Genomic DNA, 17,029 nt, shown 5'->3' with positions numbered 1-17,029 from the left:
AGAAAGAAAGAAAGAAAGAAAGAAAGAAAGAAAGAAAGAAAGAAAGAAAGAAAGAAAGAAAGAAAGAAAGAAAGAAAGGTTTAACTTCAGCAATAAATAAACCTTTTCTTGACCCTAAAACTAAAGTAATTCCCCCAGTCAATAAACCTTTTGTACAAGCTCTGTCAGACCAAGAGAACTTGCCTGCCAGAACACAGCACATGGACATCCAAGTTCAATGCTACCAGTCCACGTAAGTACAGATGTAGGCAAAGCTTTTCAAAAGGATAAATCTACCTTCATTTTCATACCACTTTAAAGCATGATTAAAAACAGACAAAATCAGGAACATGAAAGACATTCAGACAATCTAACTTCTACTGAGACAAATACTTATGGGCATCCAAGAAGTCTTTAGAAGCATGGCCTAATTTCTTTCATACAACAATATAAATGAAAGTATTTGTCCATTTTTCTATTTTCCCCACCCAAGCCACTTGTAAGATCTACTGATAGAGGTGTGTACATATAGAAGTCAAAATTAAAAAAAAATAAAGTTCAAATCTAACATTAAATAAATTATTGCATCTCTGCTTTAAGCTAGCTTTACACATTTTGATTTTCTACTGCTAGCTTTTATTCATCGATCGTCAGTGAAGAGATACACTCTACACAGAAAGAGCAGCCATGGAAGTTTTCACAGCCAAGCATCTGACCTTTACAGGCTTCTTATTATTTAATTATCTTTGAGACATGTCCTAATTTCCTCTTTATTAGAGATGCCTTCCGTCTTCAATAGAAAAATTCTGAAATAATAATTTTTCCTGCCATTATGGCTTGGGAAGCTGGGTTACTATGCAAGAATTGTTTTAGACACTTGCAGAGAGAAAAAAGGTCATTAGAAGTAACATCTAGATTTGAAACAACTGGCCTGACTTCCTGTTCCTTGGAAGTGCTATAGATCTAAGCAGCAGCAGGCAGAAAGCTGCAGTTAACATTTAGGGAGCAGTGTACCATAGGATCACGTACAAACATTACTGACTGAAGCTGAAAGGGCTTTAAGAACCAGGAGGAATGTCTGATCTGTTAGGAGTTGTCTGAAAAGGCAGACACAGAGATAAACTCCAGCACTGGAACATGCTCACCCTCTTGGCACACTTCACTGGGAAAAGAGGCTGTTCATCAGTTTTGAGGAAAAAACATGAGAAGATTTAGGGACCACTGATAAAGCTGCTGCTGACTTCCAGCTGCTAAAGTTTTAAAGGCTGTGTCACCATCTATCCAAAATCATCATCAATGTTTTACTGAGAATAGCAAACAAACTCTGGATATGAGGAGTGCAAACTAACATGAGAAGTTTCACCGCTGCACAGCCCTTCTTCCATTTCCAAATCCAGGCTCAGACCATGTTTGCTTTTTATTAAGCCCTATAAAAAGAACAGACTAGATTTCCACAAGGGCTGGATGAAAGTGAAGTCTCACCAAGCATGCTATGACACCTGCTTGGAGTGGGGAATTCTTGCAGCTCACAAAGCTCAGGGAGAGGGAGTTCGTCCCACGTTTCTGTCTCGCCTTGTGATACCGAACGTATCAGACTGAGCTGGATTTGGCTAGGATGGTGAGGGCAATATCCTGTCTTCTTGCCAACCTTCTGTATGGACTAGTTCAATTCTCACAGAGGACCTCACTTTCTGTGGCCAGCTGGATGTTTAGAGGAAGACATTTTGCAGTACTGTAGCATAATCTCAACCTGCTCTGAGGATAAGCATTTTCAGCCAAGCAGGCCTGTCAACAGAATGTCATTCATGAGATCAAATACACAAGGAAAGAAAAACCTTACACAGCCTGAAAGGGACTCATAAATGCATTTTTACTTTCTACATGAATTGAGTGACTGTATCTTTTCTAAATACTACCTGAGACCTATGAGCTTGGCCACACTCAGAGAAGCTAGGTAAGAGTAGAAAGCAGGAAACAAAGCATCAAAAAAAGGGTTGGCAGCAACAAGAGAGTAATCAAAAAAAGCACTGCCCATCTGACAGAGCATCAGATGTCTGCTTGTAGAGGGGCACACACAGCCAAAGTCAAAAAAACTATTTGCAGAGCCTGCAAAGCTCTGCTGTTATTTTGTAACAGAGAGATCTATAACATCAAAAATAAGGTGATTTTCCTTCCTAGCACAGTTCTCCTATGTTGCTCTCTTCCTTTTTCTGTACAGAGCCAAAAAAGAGTTGTGAGTGTGGGCAGGAATGGGTTACTAATTAATTATCTGCAGAGGTTTACCACAAGGTGGAAGTGCTCTGTGTCCCTCTCTGAAACAGAAGGGCTAGGATGATCATACTCATGCAATAGGGGAGAACTGAATTCTTCCATGGAGCAGCTGGAGTCTCATTAGCAGTTAAGGAATTCTAATTCAGCAAAGTACTTGCTAAACTTTCAGCCTCTAGCCTAAGGAGAAGTTCAGAAAAGGGTAGCTGGGACATTAAAACCACTTTTCCTCCTTCAGAGTCCTGAAGATCTAATAGTACATGGGGGACTTTTAAGTCGAGTAACTGAGGCATTAAGGAGCTAAAAGGAAAGTGCAATCCAGAACAGATCACATTCCACGTTACTCTGCACAGTAGCCTGACTCTTCAATATTTACATGAAACCAATTTAGATTTTTCCAGGCATTAGCAAAGCAAGTGTAAATAACACAAATGGCTTTGAGACTCTAAGTGGATCACACTTCTGTATCCTCTCTGAAGTGGAAATTGCTAGCATTTAAGTTAGCTTACACATAAACAGCAAAAGCAAGGGAAGCAAATCTGAGCTACTTCCTTTTCCCTTTGCTAAGAGCATGCTAAATGCAAAGGCACTTTCAAACAATGCTAAGGAAGCCATTCTTGTCATCTCTTACACAAGGAGGGTCCCCAGTCCCTCTGTGCCCTGTAATTTCTTGTCTCTGAGCTTAGTCCTAATGTGAAGTGTTCCTCTGCTGGTACAATTCCTGAGTGTGAACTGCTATCCTAGGGACTGCATGGGGCAGGTTACATTCTGGGCTATTCCAGGAAGGGCATGTGCCTTTTGGTGTGTATTGCTAAGTGTTGCATGTGCTGGCAGCCCCTTATAAATCACACTGGAGCTCATCTTGCACTTCAGTGGAGGAAACTACTTACAGCAGGGTTTTTTACAGATGGTAGAGGGGGCAGAAAGGATTGTCTTTTTCTTAACTTAAGCATTGTCTCATGTAGAAGATAGGAATGAGATAAAACCTTGCATCCCATCCCGGGTATTCTACATGTGTTTCCTATTGCTTGCTGGGTGACACGCTGGTGAACAGCAATGCTCTCCTCTCACAGACAATTGACTTTGCTTTTCCTTTTGATTTCTCAATGGCCCTGCGCAGTTGAGACTGTCAGAGCTCAGCAGTAACAGCTGCTGGAAGACACTTTCACTCCACAGATGCTCTCTTCAGGTTCTCAGATGTTTCTTGCTTCTACTGAGCAGACTTTTGGCCAAGATCTCTGTTTCAGATGTGCTGATTCCACCTGATTCCTCAGCCTACTATTTTGCTTCACTAGACAAGATTGCTCCAAATAAATTACCACTATCAGGCAGATAGTGGCAGATTGTGAATCCACAAGGTACTTCTCAAAGAAGTGCTTCTATTAGAAATTTCAGAAAGTGCCACCAATGTAATGTACAAAAAGATTAATTTATTAGTAAGAAATCTTGACTGTCCATTCCTTTATAATGTAATGAATTGTAATTCAGAAGAATGGAAAAAAAAATGCTATTAAAAGCTGAAAACTTTTCGAGAATAATCTTTTTCCCTCCACCTGAATTTCCTGTATTATTCAGAAGTATAAGCTCTGACAGGTATTACAAGGCTGTATTCTCCCCAGGTTTACATTCAGTGCATGTAACAGGCACACATTTTAACACCTAACCCCTCAGTGATGATGATTCCACACCCGTTTAGAAAACAGGCCAAGTTGCCATCTCCTGCCCTCAAAATCTGTGCTAATGTTCCTGAATAGATTTAGTTATAGCTTTATCACATTCCAAAGCTGTATAATGGACAGCCTCACAATTTATGAAATTACCTGTGTGTTATCAAACTGGGAATACAGATGCTTTTTTCCATTTTTCTCCAGTTTTCACTATAATAATGGAAGCCAAATCATTCCAGGCAAGCACTGCACAGTAATTGCAGTTGATACTGTCATACAGAGCCTGCAATGATTTGCTGGCTCTGAACAGCTCGGTCTGTTGAAACATAGCAGATAAGACTTGGAAAATCAGCACTCTTTCCATCCAACATGTTTATTGCTGAAGTAAAAGCTATTGCCATTTATTTTGGTGAGTCCTCATTCGCAGGGGATGTTTGCCTGAAGCAATGACTGCACAGTTTGGCTTTATGAACTTATCATTATGATCACCATTATCAATTTTGTGCTTTCTACTACTATCTGTGATTATTAATTAATGCTTCATTCATTTTCCCAGCAGTTCTATCACCCTCACAGCATCTCTGGGGAAATGTCACTCTCCTCAGTTTTACACAGTGAGCAGCTGAAGGATGAGCCTAGGCTGGGGCAGAATTAACACATCAATCAGAATTCAGGAGTTCCAGGCTGCTGGTCCTCTTCTCAGATCACTGGATCCTACTTCTTCCTGCATCACAGCTATACTTTTCAAACTAGCTCTTACTGTAAGCCCTATGTTAGTGGAATAATAAAGGGAGATTTTTTTAGGTGGTCTTGCCACAGGAATCAAATTAAATGGCAGCCTGCCTCTGACAGTCAACACAACTCCTTTGAAGGTTCCTCACCCTGCACAGACAGATCTAAAGCTTCCATCACGTGTGACTTGATTTATTTGTTTAGTGTTGCAACTTTACACACTGGTTCAAAAGCACTGTCAGGTTGCTTTATCCTCTTTACTTGGGCAGTGAAAAAAATAATAACACTACAGTACCACAGTATTTATGTACTTACAATCTAGCAACCATGACTTGCCAGACTTCATGAATACACTAGAAAGGTTCTGAAGCATTACAGTTACACAAAACACCTGACTGTTTCTTTTTTTTTTTCATAAATAAGCTGTTGAAATCTAGATTGAGAAGAAAGGTATTGACTTGTTAAGACTATTACAGAGTTTTTATGGTACTTATACAAATGCTGCACTTTTCTGGACAAATTCTAGCCAAGAAACCGCATTTTCCTACCTAAAAATTTTACTTAAGTCTGTTTCAAAATGCATAGCTTGTACTTAATCAGGTTTTTTTACACAACAGCTTTGTGTTGATATACAGCTGATTCTGAGAAATCATTCTGATTCTGATAAACTGATTCCCACCTGTGCAGCAAAAGAAAACTTCCTTGTTTCTGAATCTCAGAAACACTGAATGATTCAAGGTCAGCAGGAGATATATCGAATACACCTTGGGCTCCATATGGTGGACTGTTCTGCTTATCATGCAGTCATGAAGGTACAGCAGAGCAAAGATTGCCTTGAAGACAATCTGATATGCTTCTCACCCACACCATTCCCTTGATGCTCAAAGGCAAATCAAGAATGCTTTTTTTCTTTCTTTTCTTCTTGTTTTTTCCCTATATTAGTGCAATGAAGCCAAGAGAAAAGTCTGGCTAGAACACTTAAGCACCACTTTGAAAACAAGAACAAGTAGTGACAGTGCTTTAAACGTGTTTTCTGCTGTTAGTGCCTTACTGATTTCTTTCCTGTGATGGGAAATTTCAAACTAAAGACATTTTTAGAGAAGGAAAAAAAGCTGCCTTCAGAAGAATATCTTAAGCTTCTGTGGTTATTGTAAGTAAAAAGTCAAATTACTAAAGTAAACTAAATGGAAGTAAATCCACATTCTATAGAGTAAGACTTGAATTTCATAAGCTAATACACTAATTCTAGAGTTGCTCAGCTGCAAATAAGACAGAACATCACATTTCCAGGTTTTAAATTTAAACCATAGTATTACAGCAGTTTCCATTTCTGCATTAGATAAACTTTAGTGCTAAAATGGAATATTGGGATGTTAATGACTTCGCTTTAATAAGACCTAAACTTTTTAATTAACCTGCCAAGACAAATTACAGCCTATAGCTCTTAGGTAACTATTGCAGACAGCTGAGACTCAACACCAATGCCTCTGCTGGGAGAGGGATTAATGGCAGCTTTGGAATGAGCCTGCTTTTTTCTACAAAGAAAAAAGTCCATTGAACACTGTGGTTAGAAGAAAGCTGAGTGCTGGTTTTATGGACTAATCTTTAAATTATAACCAAATGAATTTAGGTATATGAACAGATTCAGTAGGTCAATCAAACTGAAAATTAAATAGTATTGAATCAGAAACAGATTTAGATATTTACTGGGTGGAAGAAGAATACTCATTGTGCTGTCAGGAACCCACTGCTATCATTCCTCCTTGTACAGCAACAATCCATGCCTGTGAGCTGAATTGACAGGGCATTTTACTTCCAGAGAAGTCAAAAGACCTACTTAGTTAAATTTGTTCTTCTTAAGAAATCTCAGCTTCTTTCTGTTAGCAAGGAGAAACAGGGATTCCTGTTACAGTGGTTGATACTACCAAGGCTTACAGTGTACTTTATCAGAGCCTTAATCCCAGTACTCTGCCTGAACTCCAGCTTGAGTGATTTTGATGGTGTTCAGCGGCAGGACTGTCTGTCACACAGAACTGTCTGTTCTTCAATCATTCCTACACCTCTGCTCCAGAAAGAGAAGAAAGCAAATCAAACAAAAAAATCAAACAAAACCAAAAAAAGCCAACTAAATAAAAGGAAAATCAAAGTAAGAAAATAAAGCAAGGATTTTCCAGCTTGTAATCCATGTTTGGCACTGTGCAGAATCTCATTATGGTTATAGTTACTTAAAAGGCCTACAAAATACTTACTCAACATTTAGGGTCTAACAGTATTCAGCATGTTGCTAAATACAATCCCCTCCAAGCATTTTCTCCAAAACCACAAAGCCATCATGCAATTTGAGTATGTGCGTTAATACCTGGCCCCAAGGCATATTTAGGAGTTCAGGAATAATAGAGGAAATCCTTACCAATAGCAGTAGTAAGAAAAGAAACCACTTCCGATTCCTTGCCATCGTTGTAGAAGGCTAAATGCCATATTCCTGAATCTAAATACTGGATAAATCCTGTCTCATGGCTGGCCAAGGGCACAAAAGCTCTGTGCTGCCGCTGAGGCCCTTCCAAGCTTCTGGCCTCCTGTGTCAGTAGACGTCTTCCATCAAGGAGCTCGACAAAGTCAAACTGAAACATAAGAGGGAGTAATGATTATGTGTTTATCAGATTTCCTCAAGCTTAGTCTCTTATTCTGCATCTGCAGAAGCATCACAAATAGGATTTGCTCTGGTAACCCAAGTACTTTCCTGGACTACCTGGAATCAACCATTTTGGAAACAGCTAGTCTATGAATGTATTTTCCTGTAATTGCACAAACCTTGAGATTATCTTTGTTTAGAAGGTGACTTGCAACATATTGGCCTTACTGAGGTGTTCTCATTCTGTAGAAATATAGGCAGGAAAATGTGAGACCATGCCTCAGCTGCACTGTAAATATGGCACTAAGCAGCTTATTTGTTATCTTCATTTATGTCTTGGCTAATATGAAAAATAAGACAGAAAAATATATCTAGCCCAACTGGGTTGTTTGCCAGAGTTGCTAGGGGTCACCAAGAGAAAAGCAAGAAATATTTTAAAATTAACTCTGGTAGAGGTTTTGCAGAAGTGTTTAGTTTAGCCAACAAGGGTTTAATCTTAAAACAATAGGAAAAGTGGTTAAAAAATCATAGAAAATGAAGATGTAAAAGAGATAAATATTATAGAAAAGTCCCATTTAAGGTGTAGCTCTAAGTATTTTTCTCAAAAAGATGCATTTACTTTTTTGCAAGGGTAACTTCAACTGAACTACTGCTTTAATACTAGTATTGCAACTCTCTTTAGTTCTATTTAAATAACCTTCCACTGATTTTCCACAATAATTGTATTTTGTCTGGCATTATATTAATGGGATGAGGCAGATATATGCCTAGCAGACATCACAAATGTTAAATGAACCTTATCTAATCTGACTTTCATCATGTGTTTAGATGACCAGGACACCTCACAAGCAGAATTCAGCAGAGGCACTATTCAGCTTTTCTATTCCCTATTTTCATTTGTTTTTGCCTCTCTCATCTAGCTGATCAGGTAAATTTGTGATTTTTTTTTGGGAAGGAAGAAGAAAAAGAGACAGAAAGAAACAACACCACTTATTTCTGAACCCATAAATGTTCCTGCACTGAATGGCTGCTGAGTGTTAGTTGACTGTGGTACCAATATTTAGGCTGCTTATCGCTTTTCACTTTACTGTGGCAAAATTTGGGTGTTTGTTATTAAGTTGTCTGGTATGGTCTTCAAAGTCAACCAAGATAAGGACTTGATGACATGTTCTTTCCTATGTAGGAAAAGTTAAAAAAAGTTAAGCTACTAAGTTAAAAAAAGAAGTGTTTATTTACAAGAACACTGTGAGCAATAAGCTAAATATGACATAGCTAGCATATGAAATGACAGAATTCATCCCTAGATTATTTTAATTCTGTATTTTAATTATTCATTTACAGGAAATTATTTTTTAACCTTGCTTTATTTTTTATTTTCTTTTGGTTATATTTCAGTACACAGATCTCAAATTTGATGCTGAAGAGTCTTTTTGAGAATGTAAAAGCTGCCACACTGCAAAGGTCATTCCTTTAGGGTATCTATCCAAGTTTGCTTTGTTAGAGAAAGAGCTTGTTTTGGAAAATTTGACGTAAATATAAATTATAAAAATACACAATCTAAAATCTAAGAATACCAGGCAAGTATGAATTCTAAATACATGTAATTAAAAATGCACATTTCTGTTTTAACCATGTCCTGGGGTGCATCAGGCACAGCATTGCCAGCTGGGCAAGGCAGGGGCCTGTCCCGCTGTGCTCTGCACTGGGGCAGCCTCACCTCGAGTGTTGAGGGCAGTTTTGGGTGCCACAATATAAGAAAAAACACTGAGCTCTTAGAGTGTCCAAAGGACGGCCACGAGAGTGGAGAAGGCTCTGGAGAGGAAGCCATATGAGGAGTGGCTGAGGTCATTAGTCTGTTCAACCTGGAGAACAGGAGGCTGGAGGGAGACCTCATTTTGGTCTGCAGCTTCCTTACTGAGGGGAAGTGCAGGGGCAGGCACTGTGGTGTCTGTGGTGACCGGTGATAGGACTTGAGGAAACAGCATGAAGCTGAGTCAGGAGAGGTTTAGGCTATCAGGAAAAGGTTTTTCACTCAGAGTGTGGCTGAATACTGGAACAGGCTACTCAGGGAAGTGGTCATGGAAGTGTTTGGACAATTCTCTCAGGCACATGGTGTGATTCTTGGAGTCTTCTGTGCAAGGCCAGGAGTTGGACTCGATGGTCCTCACAGATCACTTCCAACTCAGCATGGCCTATGATTCTATGAAAACAACAAAAGGATTTAAGAGGACACTGGTGAGTGGTTGGTTTGGGACCCCGATGTCTGTAGCCACTCTGAGCATGAGATACTGCCTAGGCTGATGCCTCATCAGGTCTCAGTGTGACCGTGCCTGACACAGCTGAGCAGGACAGTGACAGAGGACATCATCATGGTGACTGTGTGCTGGGAATTTCTCAACAGAGCTTGAGTAAGGAACAAGTAAACTGAAGAAGTTAAAACCAGTAAGAGAAAACCCGATTTCCATATTTATTTTGCAGCATGATGGAACAGCTTGACTTGATTTTTAAAACAGAACTTAAGAAACCATAGGTAAAGTTCACTTCAAGAAGTGTTGACATCTCCATAGCAGCTTGAATTAGTTTTCTAGAATCACTGGATTGCAAGCAAAGAGGCACTTCCAGAATGCAACCTGCCTCGTTGTGATGTGGACATCTGAGAAATGTCCTGTGGATTGTACTTACAAGCATCCACTTCCTGCTGTATATTAGATGTAGTTCCTTAGAGCTTAGTGAGATGAAAACAATTTCAAGGCACTCTGGTACAGTGAGTTGCTGTTGTTCCACTCCAATCTGGGTTATGCTTACAAAGATTTTTTTATAAATATTTGCAAGATGCTGCTGCAGATGTTGATTACTTTGCGAAGCTACTAGTTGTAAATATTAATTGAGCCACAAATGGATTGGGCTTTATTGCATTTTAAAACATTCAAAGATTTTTAATAGGCAATTAGCTACTGCCAGCAAGGAAATCATTGATAAAATGCCATGTTAATCCATTCAAACCATACAAATGGAAAAATGCCCTCTGCAAGCAGTGATGACCTATCTCTAAAATTTATGATTTATTAAAATTTGGCCTAGGTTAAAGTGAGTTTAAAAAATTATTTGATCTAGGAAGATTAAATCTAATAGACCATAACAAAATTTTGTAACTTATTATGATTTGTTGAGAAGAATGAGAAGAAATGTCTTTCATTAATAGTAAACTATTTTGGACTTCTATATGATCTATTCCTAAGACTATAGAAGTTTGGAGCTTACATTTTCTTCCTATTTATTAGTGACGACAGTTTTTGGCAACCTAAAATAGAAAACAATCACCACAGCCAGAGAAAGTTTCCCAAAGAGAATTTGGAATAGTTTGTTATTTTAACATGGATAGATATGACTTTGAGCATTGTACTGGGTTTGCGTGGCCAGGTTTTGGTAGCAAGGGGGGCTGCAGGGGTGGCTGCTTTGAGAAGCTGCTGGAAGTTTTCCCTGTGTCTGACAGAGCCGATGCCAGCTGGCTCCAAGACAAACAAGCCACTGGCCAAGGCTGAGCCCATCAGTGATGGTAGCAAGTGTCACCTCCTTGATAACATATTTAAGAAGGCAAAAAAAAGAATTTTTTTACACAGAAGTAACTGGAGCTAGAGAAGAGGGGAGTATGTGAATATGTGAGTGGACCAATTATGCAGACACCAAGGTGAGTGCAGAAGGAGAAGCAGGAGGTGCTGGAGCTGAGATTCCCCAGCAATTTGTGGCACATGGTGGGGCAGCTGTGCCCCTGCAGCCTGTGGAGCTCCAAAGGGGAGCAGAGATCCCCATGCAGGAGCAAATGGATGTCTGAAAGAAGCCTGTGACCCTGTCCAAAGCCTGTGCTGGTGCAGGCTCCTGGCAGGACCTCCAGCCCCATGGACAATGGAGCCCACACAAGAGCACATCTGCTTGCAGGACCTTGTGGGAAACCAGTGACTGCACCACGTGGAAAAAGTGAGGTTTATGTGTTAAATGTTAGGTTTTTTACTTAAACAATTAAACCTGTCCATGTAATAACTTCTGTTCCATAACAAAATTTAAGAATGATAATAAACAAATAAAAGGAATACAGAGTTCTGATCTAAAGTTAGTATTATGCAATCATGACTTGAGTTTTTATTTAACTAACACAGGATTTTTAAGTTACAAATGTTTGAATCTCCCTGTGAAAAGAGACTGATTAGAAAAGGGCAGTTACAGCATTACTGTGACACTGAAATTATGATGTGCTGATCCTACTGAAATATTTTAATTCTGCAGAAAAGTAGGCAGAGAAGTGTAGATTTATGACACCTCTTTGACAGAAATAAGCTGGAGGTGTGTTAATATGCACAAAATACCATATTATCCACAGAGATCATAATAAACATATTTGTTTGTTCAAAACAATTAAAAGGCAGGGTATTTCTATAAATCTCTAGTATTTTCAGCTAATAGTAGAGGGCGAGGGCAAGATACAGTAACATAAACCTGCTAATTCTTTGATAACCTGCTGATGCAAGTGGGAGTAAGATACTTTGCATTACCAGTGTATTATGTCCTAATGTATTAATCAATCTGGGTAAAAGCAGCTTAGAAGCTGAAACAGAAAGGAGAGAAAATAACATATAAAATCCTTACTCAAGGGGATGGTTCTTCAGAGCTTTTTCCAGAAACTGATTTTTGATATGTTTTTTTGTCAATGTGTGTTAAAAAAAGCATTTGCTTTCATTTTAGTCCTACAGAATAATATCTGGATCTTGATTTCTGCCTAAGTTGGTGGCTTTCTGTAAAAAATTGGTTTTTTTTTCTTACACACTAATTAATTGACCCTGACAAACCTCAGTCTAAGCTGACAGTCAGCATACATTGTGTGAAGGGTTGGCTCAAGGCACTCCAGCATGGAAGACAGAAGTGAATCTTGCTCCCGTAAAGGTGACCAGCTGAGGTCTTGCTGCTTTTACCATGAGATGAGAAAGGCAGTGGCTGAAAGAGACAGATCTGAGGTGTATGAATTTGCTCAAGAGAAGATTCCTTTGGATGCAGTTTGAGTGTGGCTGCCTTTGTGCAAAGCTCTGAATGGAGAAGGTGGTATCTTCTGCTGCTTGGAGCAACCAGCTGGTACCCTCAGTAACCACCAGCCTCAGCCTCACAAAACCTTTCTCCTCCAGCAGCTTGCTGCCTTAGGCAATTGTCTGCTCTGCTCCTGCCTACAGCCCACCAGATTAATTTGTGCAGATTTTTTCCAACTGTCTCTTGATTCCTGTTCTCTGAATAAATGATCTTGGGCATCTTGTAAGCATGCAACAAATTCTTGAAAGAAACAGATGAAATAAAACAATACATCACACAAACATCAATTTGAAATAACATAATTTAATTGAAATAAAGTACCATTACCTGTGTGTGTGATGGTGGGAGTCCTTTTCTGCCATAGATGCCAACCAGAGCAGCCTTTCCTAAAGACACATTGAATTTCAGATGCACTGGGTGGTCGATGAACACCTGAGATCTCCAAAAGATACCAGGAGGGATCTTCTGTGTGGCTCGTCTGCCTACATCAATTTCTCCGGAGTCTATAAAACTGTCGTCTGGAAAGAAACTACTGGGCTTTCCTGCCAAAACACAGGAACAAAATCCTTGAATTAGTCTTTAGATCCTGAAAGTAATCTAATCATACTGGTAATCTCGGACACTGATCTTGAGAAACAGTCTATTAGTGACCTGAAGTCTTCAGAGTACTTTGTCTAGTCAATCCATATGATTATGGCAGAAAAACTGTCAGGATTATATTTGGTTTCAGTAACTGTTTTGTTTGAAAACATGAGCATGGGAAGAGCAACCTGGAGAAAAATGGCCTTTTATTTAAATTGTAACATCAGAGAGTGTGTAATTACATTCCAAAGATAAGAATAAATCATCTGACATTATATCCTAAATTAATATAAGTTTAGGAATGGAGAAGTCATTATTAAATTAGTAAAGAGAAGTGCAGTGAGAATGAGATAGATGTGCTAAAAAGTGGAATGGTGGTGTGGATAACAGCAGCAAGAATGATGCCTAAGTGGGGAAAGGAAAACATTTCTCTATTAAATTAATTCTTGACAGTGGTAACAATATTTGAAATAGTAAAAAAAATGCTAATGAAAAAAAGCACTGAGATAAACAAAGGAGAACATGCCTTGCACTTGAGTGGTATCTATTAAGAAATATGAGAGGTTTTAACTGAGTTTCAATATAATTGTAAAGTATGTTATTATTATCATCCATTTTCTTTCAGAAGACAAATGGAGGCATCTGTTTCTAAAACTACCAGACTGGAGAGCCTGGGTATTCAAATGGGATCAGGACATGCAGTAATGTCCAAGGGAGTCAGCAGGGAGCTTGTCACCCCTAAAACACGCCTGAGGAATTCCGGGTTAGAAATTCATGTAGTCGTAACTCCCAAAGCAGGTGGCTGCTTCAAAAAATCGACTCAAAGCAAAACCAGGAAATGAGAGGTAGAATGAAAAATCAAACACCAGAATGTTTCCTTTTCAGCCTGTGCCATAACCAGTGGCCACAGCTCTGGCTGCAGGGCACAGGGATGATGAAGAAGGCAACTGCTTAGGAAATTGCCTTTATTAAGGACACTTATAGTGGAAAAGCATGCAGTAGTGTCACCTGAAAGATTCTGACTTTAGTAAGGAGAGCAACATGTCACCAGCAAGGACTAATTATTAATTTTGAAAATTTAAATAAATTTGTTTCTTATCTCTGTGCCACTATGCACACTACTCTGTGTTTCACAGAGCAAACAATTCTAACAAAATGAGAAGGAAACTTCTGGCTACATACATTCTTTTTTAGGAAAATCACGTTATGAATTTTTTTCTTCCAGTAAGTACATTTGAAGAGTGGGGAAAAAAAAAAATAATCCTTTCACATCTATCATGAATTTATGTCATATAGTCTCAGAATTTACTTGCCATGTTGAAAAGGTGACTGGTAGAACATTGCATTTCATTGTTTCAAATGACATTTCCTTTAAGATTACATAATGTTAAATACAATATTGCCTTAAATTTCTCCACATACCATCTCAACACAAACTTTCCAGGAGAAACAGATGTAATTTGTTAGCTGTCTCTGGAAATCAATATAGAAATGATATGCATATTAACTATTAAGGATGGAGAATTTTTCCTTGCAGAACTTCTGGCTCCAGTAATACTAAATCCTGATTTAAAGTCAGCAACTGCTGGAGCAGGATTTGATGGCACGAGCTATTTGGAGGCAGAAGTTTTATGCATACCAGCACAAAAGGTGTATATGAAAAGACTGTATGCTCACACACACAAAAAAAGCTACTCTTAATTTTATAAGATCTCCATTTATCTTTGCTCATCACTTGCAAATAAATACAGGTGGGAAATCTGCTGACTTTTTACCCTTTTTCAGTCCACGTACATATTAAAAGAGATAACTGGAAGCAGCTTAGGTAAATGGGCATTCTTTCTGAATCCTTCTGTGCTAATACAGTATAATTGTATAAGGAAAATCAACCAGCTAGATTCTGAAGGGAATTACTTTATCAACTGGATTGATAGTATTTATTTGGCATACTAAAATTTTCTTTTCACACTGTCAGGATTATAGGAAACAGTTCCAATGTCTTCATGCAAAGTTTCTTATTGCACTATTGTAAGATGAAAAGATTGAGGATTCTATTAAAGAAGAGCTGAAGACATCACATGTTTTGGTTCAAATGAAGGATATATTCTTTCTGATTACTACTGACATGTTTTATAGATTCTTAGATATTCAGATGAAAACCTTAAGTATTTGATATGCCCCATGATTGTTCATTAATAAAGATTGTACATCAGACTGAATCAGGGAAGGTGAGAATTTAATATGACAGATGTTGCTATGCAAGATAGAGCCTGGAGAAAATGAGCACAAGGTGTATTCCATAGAGAGAGCAGCACTTGCTCATGCAAACAAAAATGCTTCTGTGATTGCAAAAGACAGTCTCACAGAAATAATTTTTTGTACACACAATTACAAAGTTTATGTCTCCTCTTGGTGGACAGTTGTATGTCTGAGAAGCAGATACCCTAAAAGCTGTTATGTCATGTTGCCAGAGGTTGAAGCTTGTCCTGATGCAGAAGTCCAAGGAGAAGCTCTCTTCACCAGCCTGAATTCAGTCCCTGAAATCTCTCTCTGTTTCACCAGTTGTAGCCTACAATTAGGCCCTACGGACTGGATACTCGTACGAAGAAAGTACAATAAAAAAGCCATTTCAGCTTCTAATCAGAAATTGGCTTTTAATCAGAATACCTGTCTCCTTAAAATTAACTTCAGGTCTGAATTCTTAATTGGGCTGTCAATTACTTTGCTCTTTCTGCACATTACCTTGAACTTTTTAGTTGCCATAGCAACTGTTCCTAATTTCTTTGGATATCAAAATGAACTATTTAATTTCAGACCTTGCTGAATCTCTCTGTATTTCTCACAGGTTGTTTCCCTGACCCATCAAAACACTTAAGAACACACATAGCTCTGACTTCAATCACAGTCAATTATATGCTTAAATATGCTTAAATGTAAGCATGTGGTTAAGTGCTTTGGTAAACAGGGTTGGGCTTCAGCAGAGGTAAATGCTCTTCTGGAGCACAGCCACAGATGAGAAGAAATGACTGTTACTGAGACTTGGCAAGACATTGATAATGATTCATTCAGATCAGCTCTAAGGATGTTCCTAACACATTCCGGCCTATTTTACTCTGATCCGGAAGACATTCAAATATATTTCAATTCTTTTAAAAATAAATTTCAATCACATACATTCTGGTTTAGAACAGAAGCCCTGCAGCACTGCTAGTCCAGAATTAGTTAAATAGTTGCCTGATGGGGAGAGAGCTGCATTTGAAGGCTGGACAGCGTTACTCCTGCACCAAAGATGTGCTGATGTGTTTTCTAGTCAGGACACCGTATTTTCCTCTAAAGCCTACAGATTCCCTAAGATCTATACAAAGCACTGACTTGAGGGGTCTTCTCATGACATAACTAGGCTATTTCCCAGATTTCTCTTTTAACTTTTAAAACTTCTACTCATGTCACTGTAAACGTGGCTAAAATAGAATCAAATGGAGGTCTTTCACTTGGATGGCAGTTTTGAATACATACATTTATTTCCATTTTGACTTTTTAAAAGGAAATGGACAGATCAAAGCTAGATGATTCCAAAATGAAACATATGGCAAGCTAGAGGGAAAAAAGGAAGGATCTGTCGTGAAGTATTTTTGAGTACAACAGCAGGGCTGTCTGCAGCTTGCTGTACTGTCTAGTAAGGTTTGCTGAGAATAACCTGCTTAGCTGATTTTTCCTTGTAGCAACTTGATGGCAGCCATCAGTTACCAGTAAATACACTGTTTTAAGGAACACATATAATTATGGCCTTTATTTGGACTATTAAAGACAGAAAAACTCTTAAAGAAAAAAATCCACTGCAATTAATTTAAATTAAACATGTAAACACAGGCTGTCAGCTTAAGCCTAGGGAACTCTGTGGAAACTTTTGAGTTCAGTGAGTTGCAAGAACAGTAGCATACATCTTATCTGTCAAAAAATCCTCCACCAAAATAACTACCAGAAATATTCTATTCCTTCAATTTTACCGGAATCTCTTAATTTTATATAGAGAAGCTTGACATAGAAACAAAAAAGCTTTCTGAAAATTTGCATTTCTCATTTCTCCAGCTATGTC

The 17,029-nt window shown here is 38.5% G+C and overlaps 1 protein-coding gene across 7 annotated transcripts in view; it reads right to left on the bottom strand.

The window, feature by feature from the left end:
* The window catches only part of TENM4 (teneurin transmembrane protein 4), a 591,710-nt gene that overhangs the window by 160,046 nt on the left and 414,635 nt on the right, over positions 1-17,029 (bottom strand). For all 7 annotated transcript variants that reach the window (XM_015638720.3, XM_015638758.3, XM_015638767.3 and 4 more), the window contains 2 exons: positions 12,679-12,893; positions 7,057-7,267 (listed from right to left, as the gene is read on the bottom strand). In XM_015638720.3, the coding sequence (XP_015494206.1) occupies positions 7,057-7,267; positions 12,679-12,893 (426 nt within the window). The remainder of the gene's footprint in view (positions 1-7,056; positions 7,268-12,678; positions 12,894-17,029) is intronic.

This window comes from Parus major, chromosome 1 (assembly GCF_001522545.3).
Source record: "Parus major isolate Abel chromosome 1, Parus_major1.1, whole genome shotgun sequence".
NCBI lineage: Eukaryota > Metazoa > Chordata > Aves > Passeriformes > Paridae > Parus > Parus major.
This window is presented reverse-complemented; position numbering and strand designations above follow the sequence as displayed.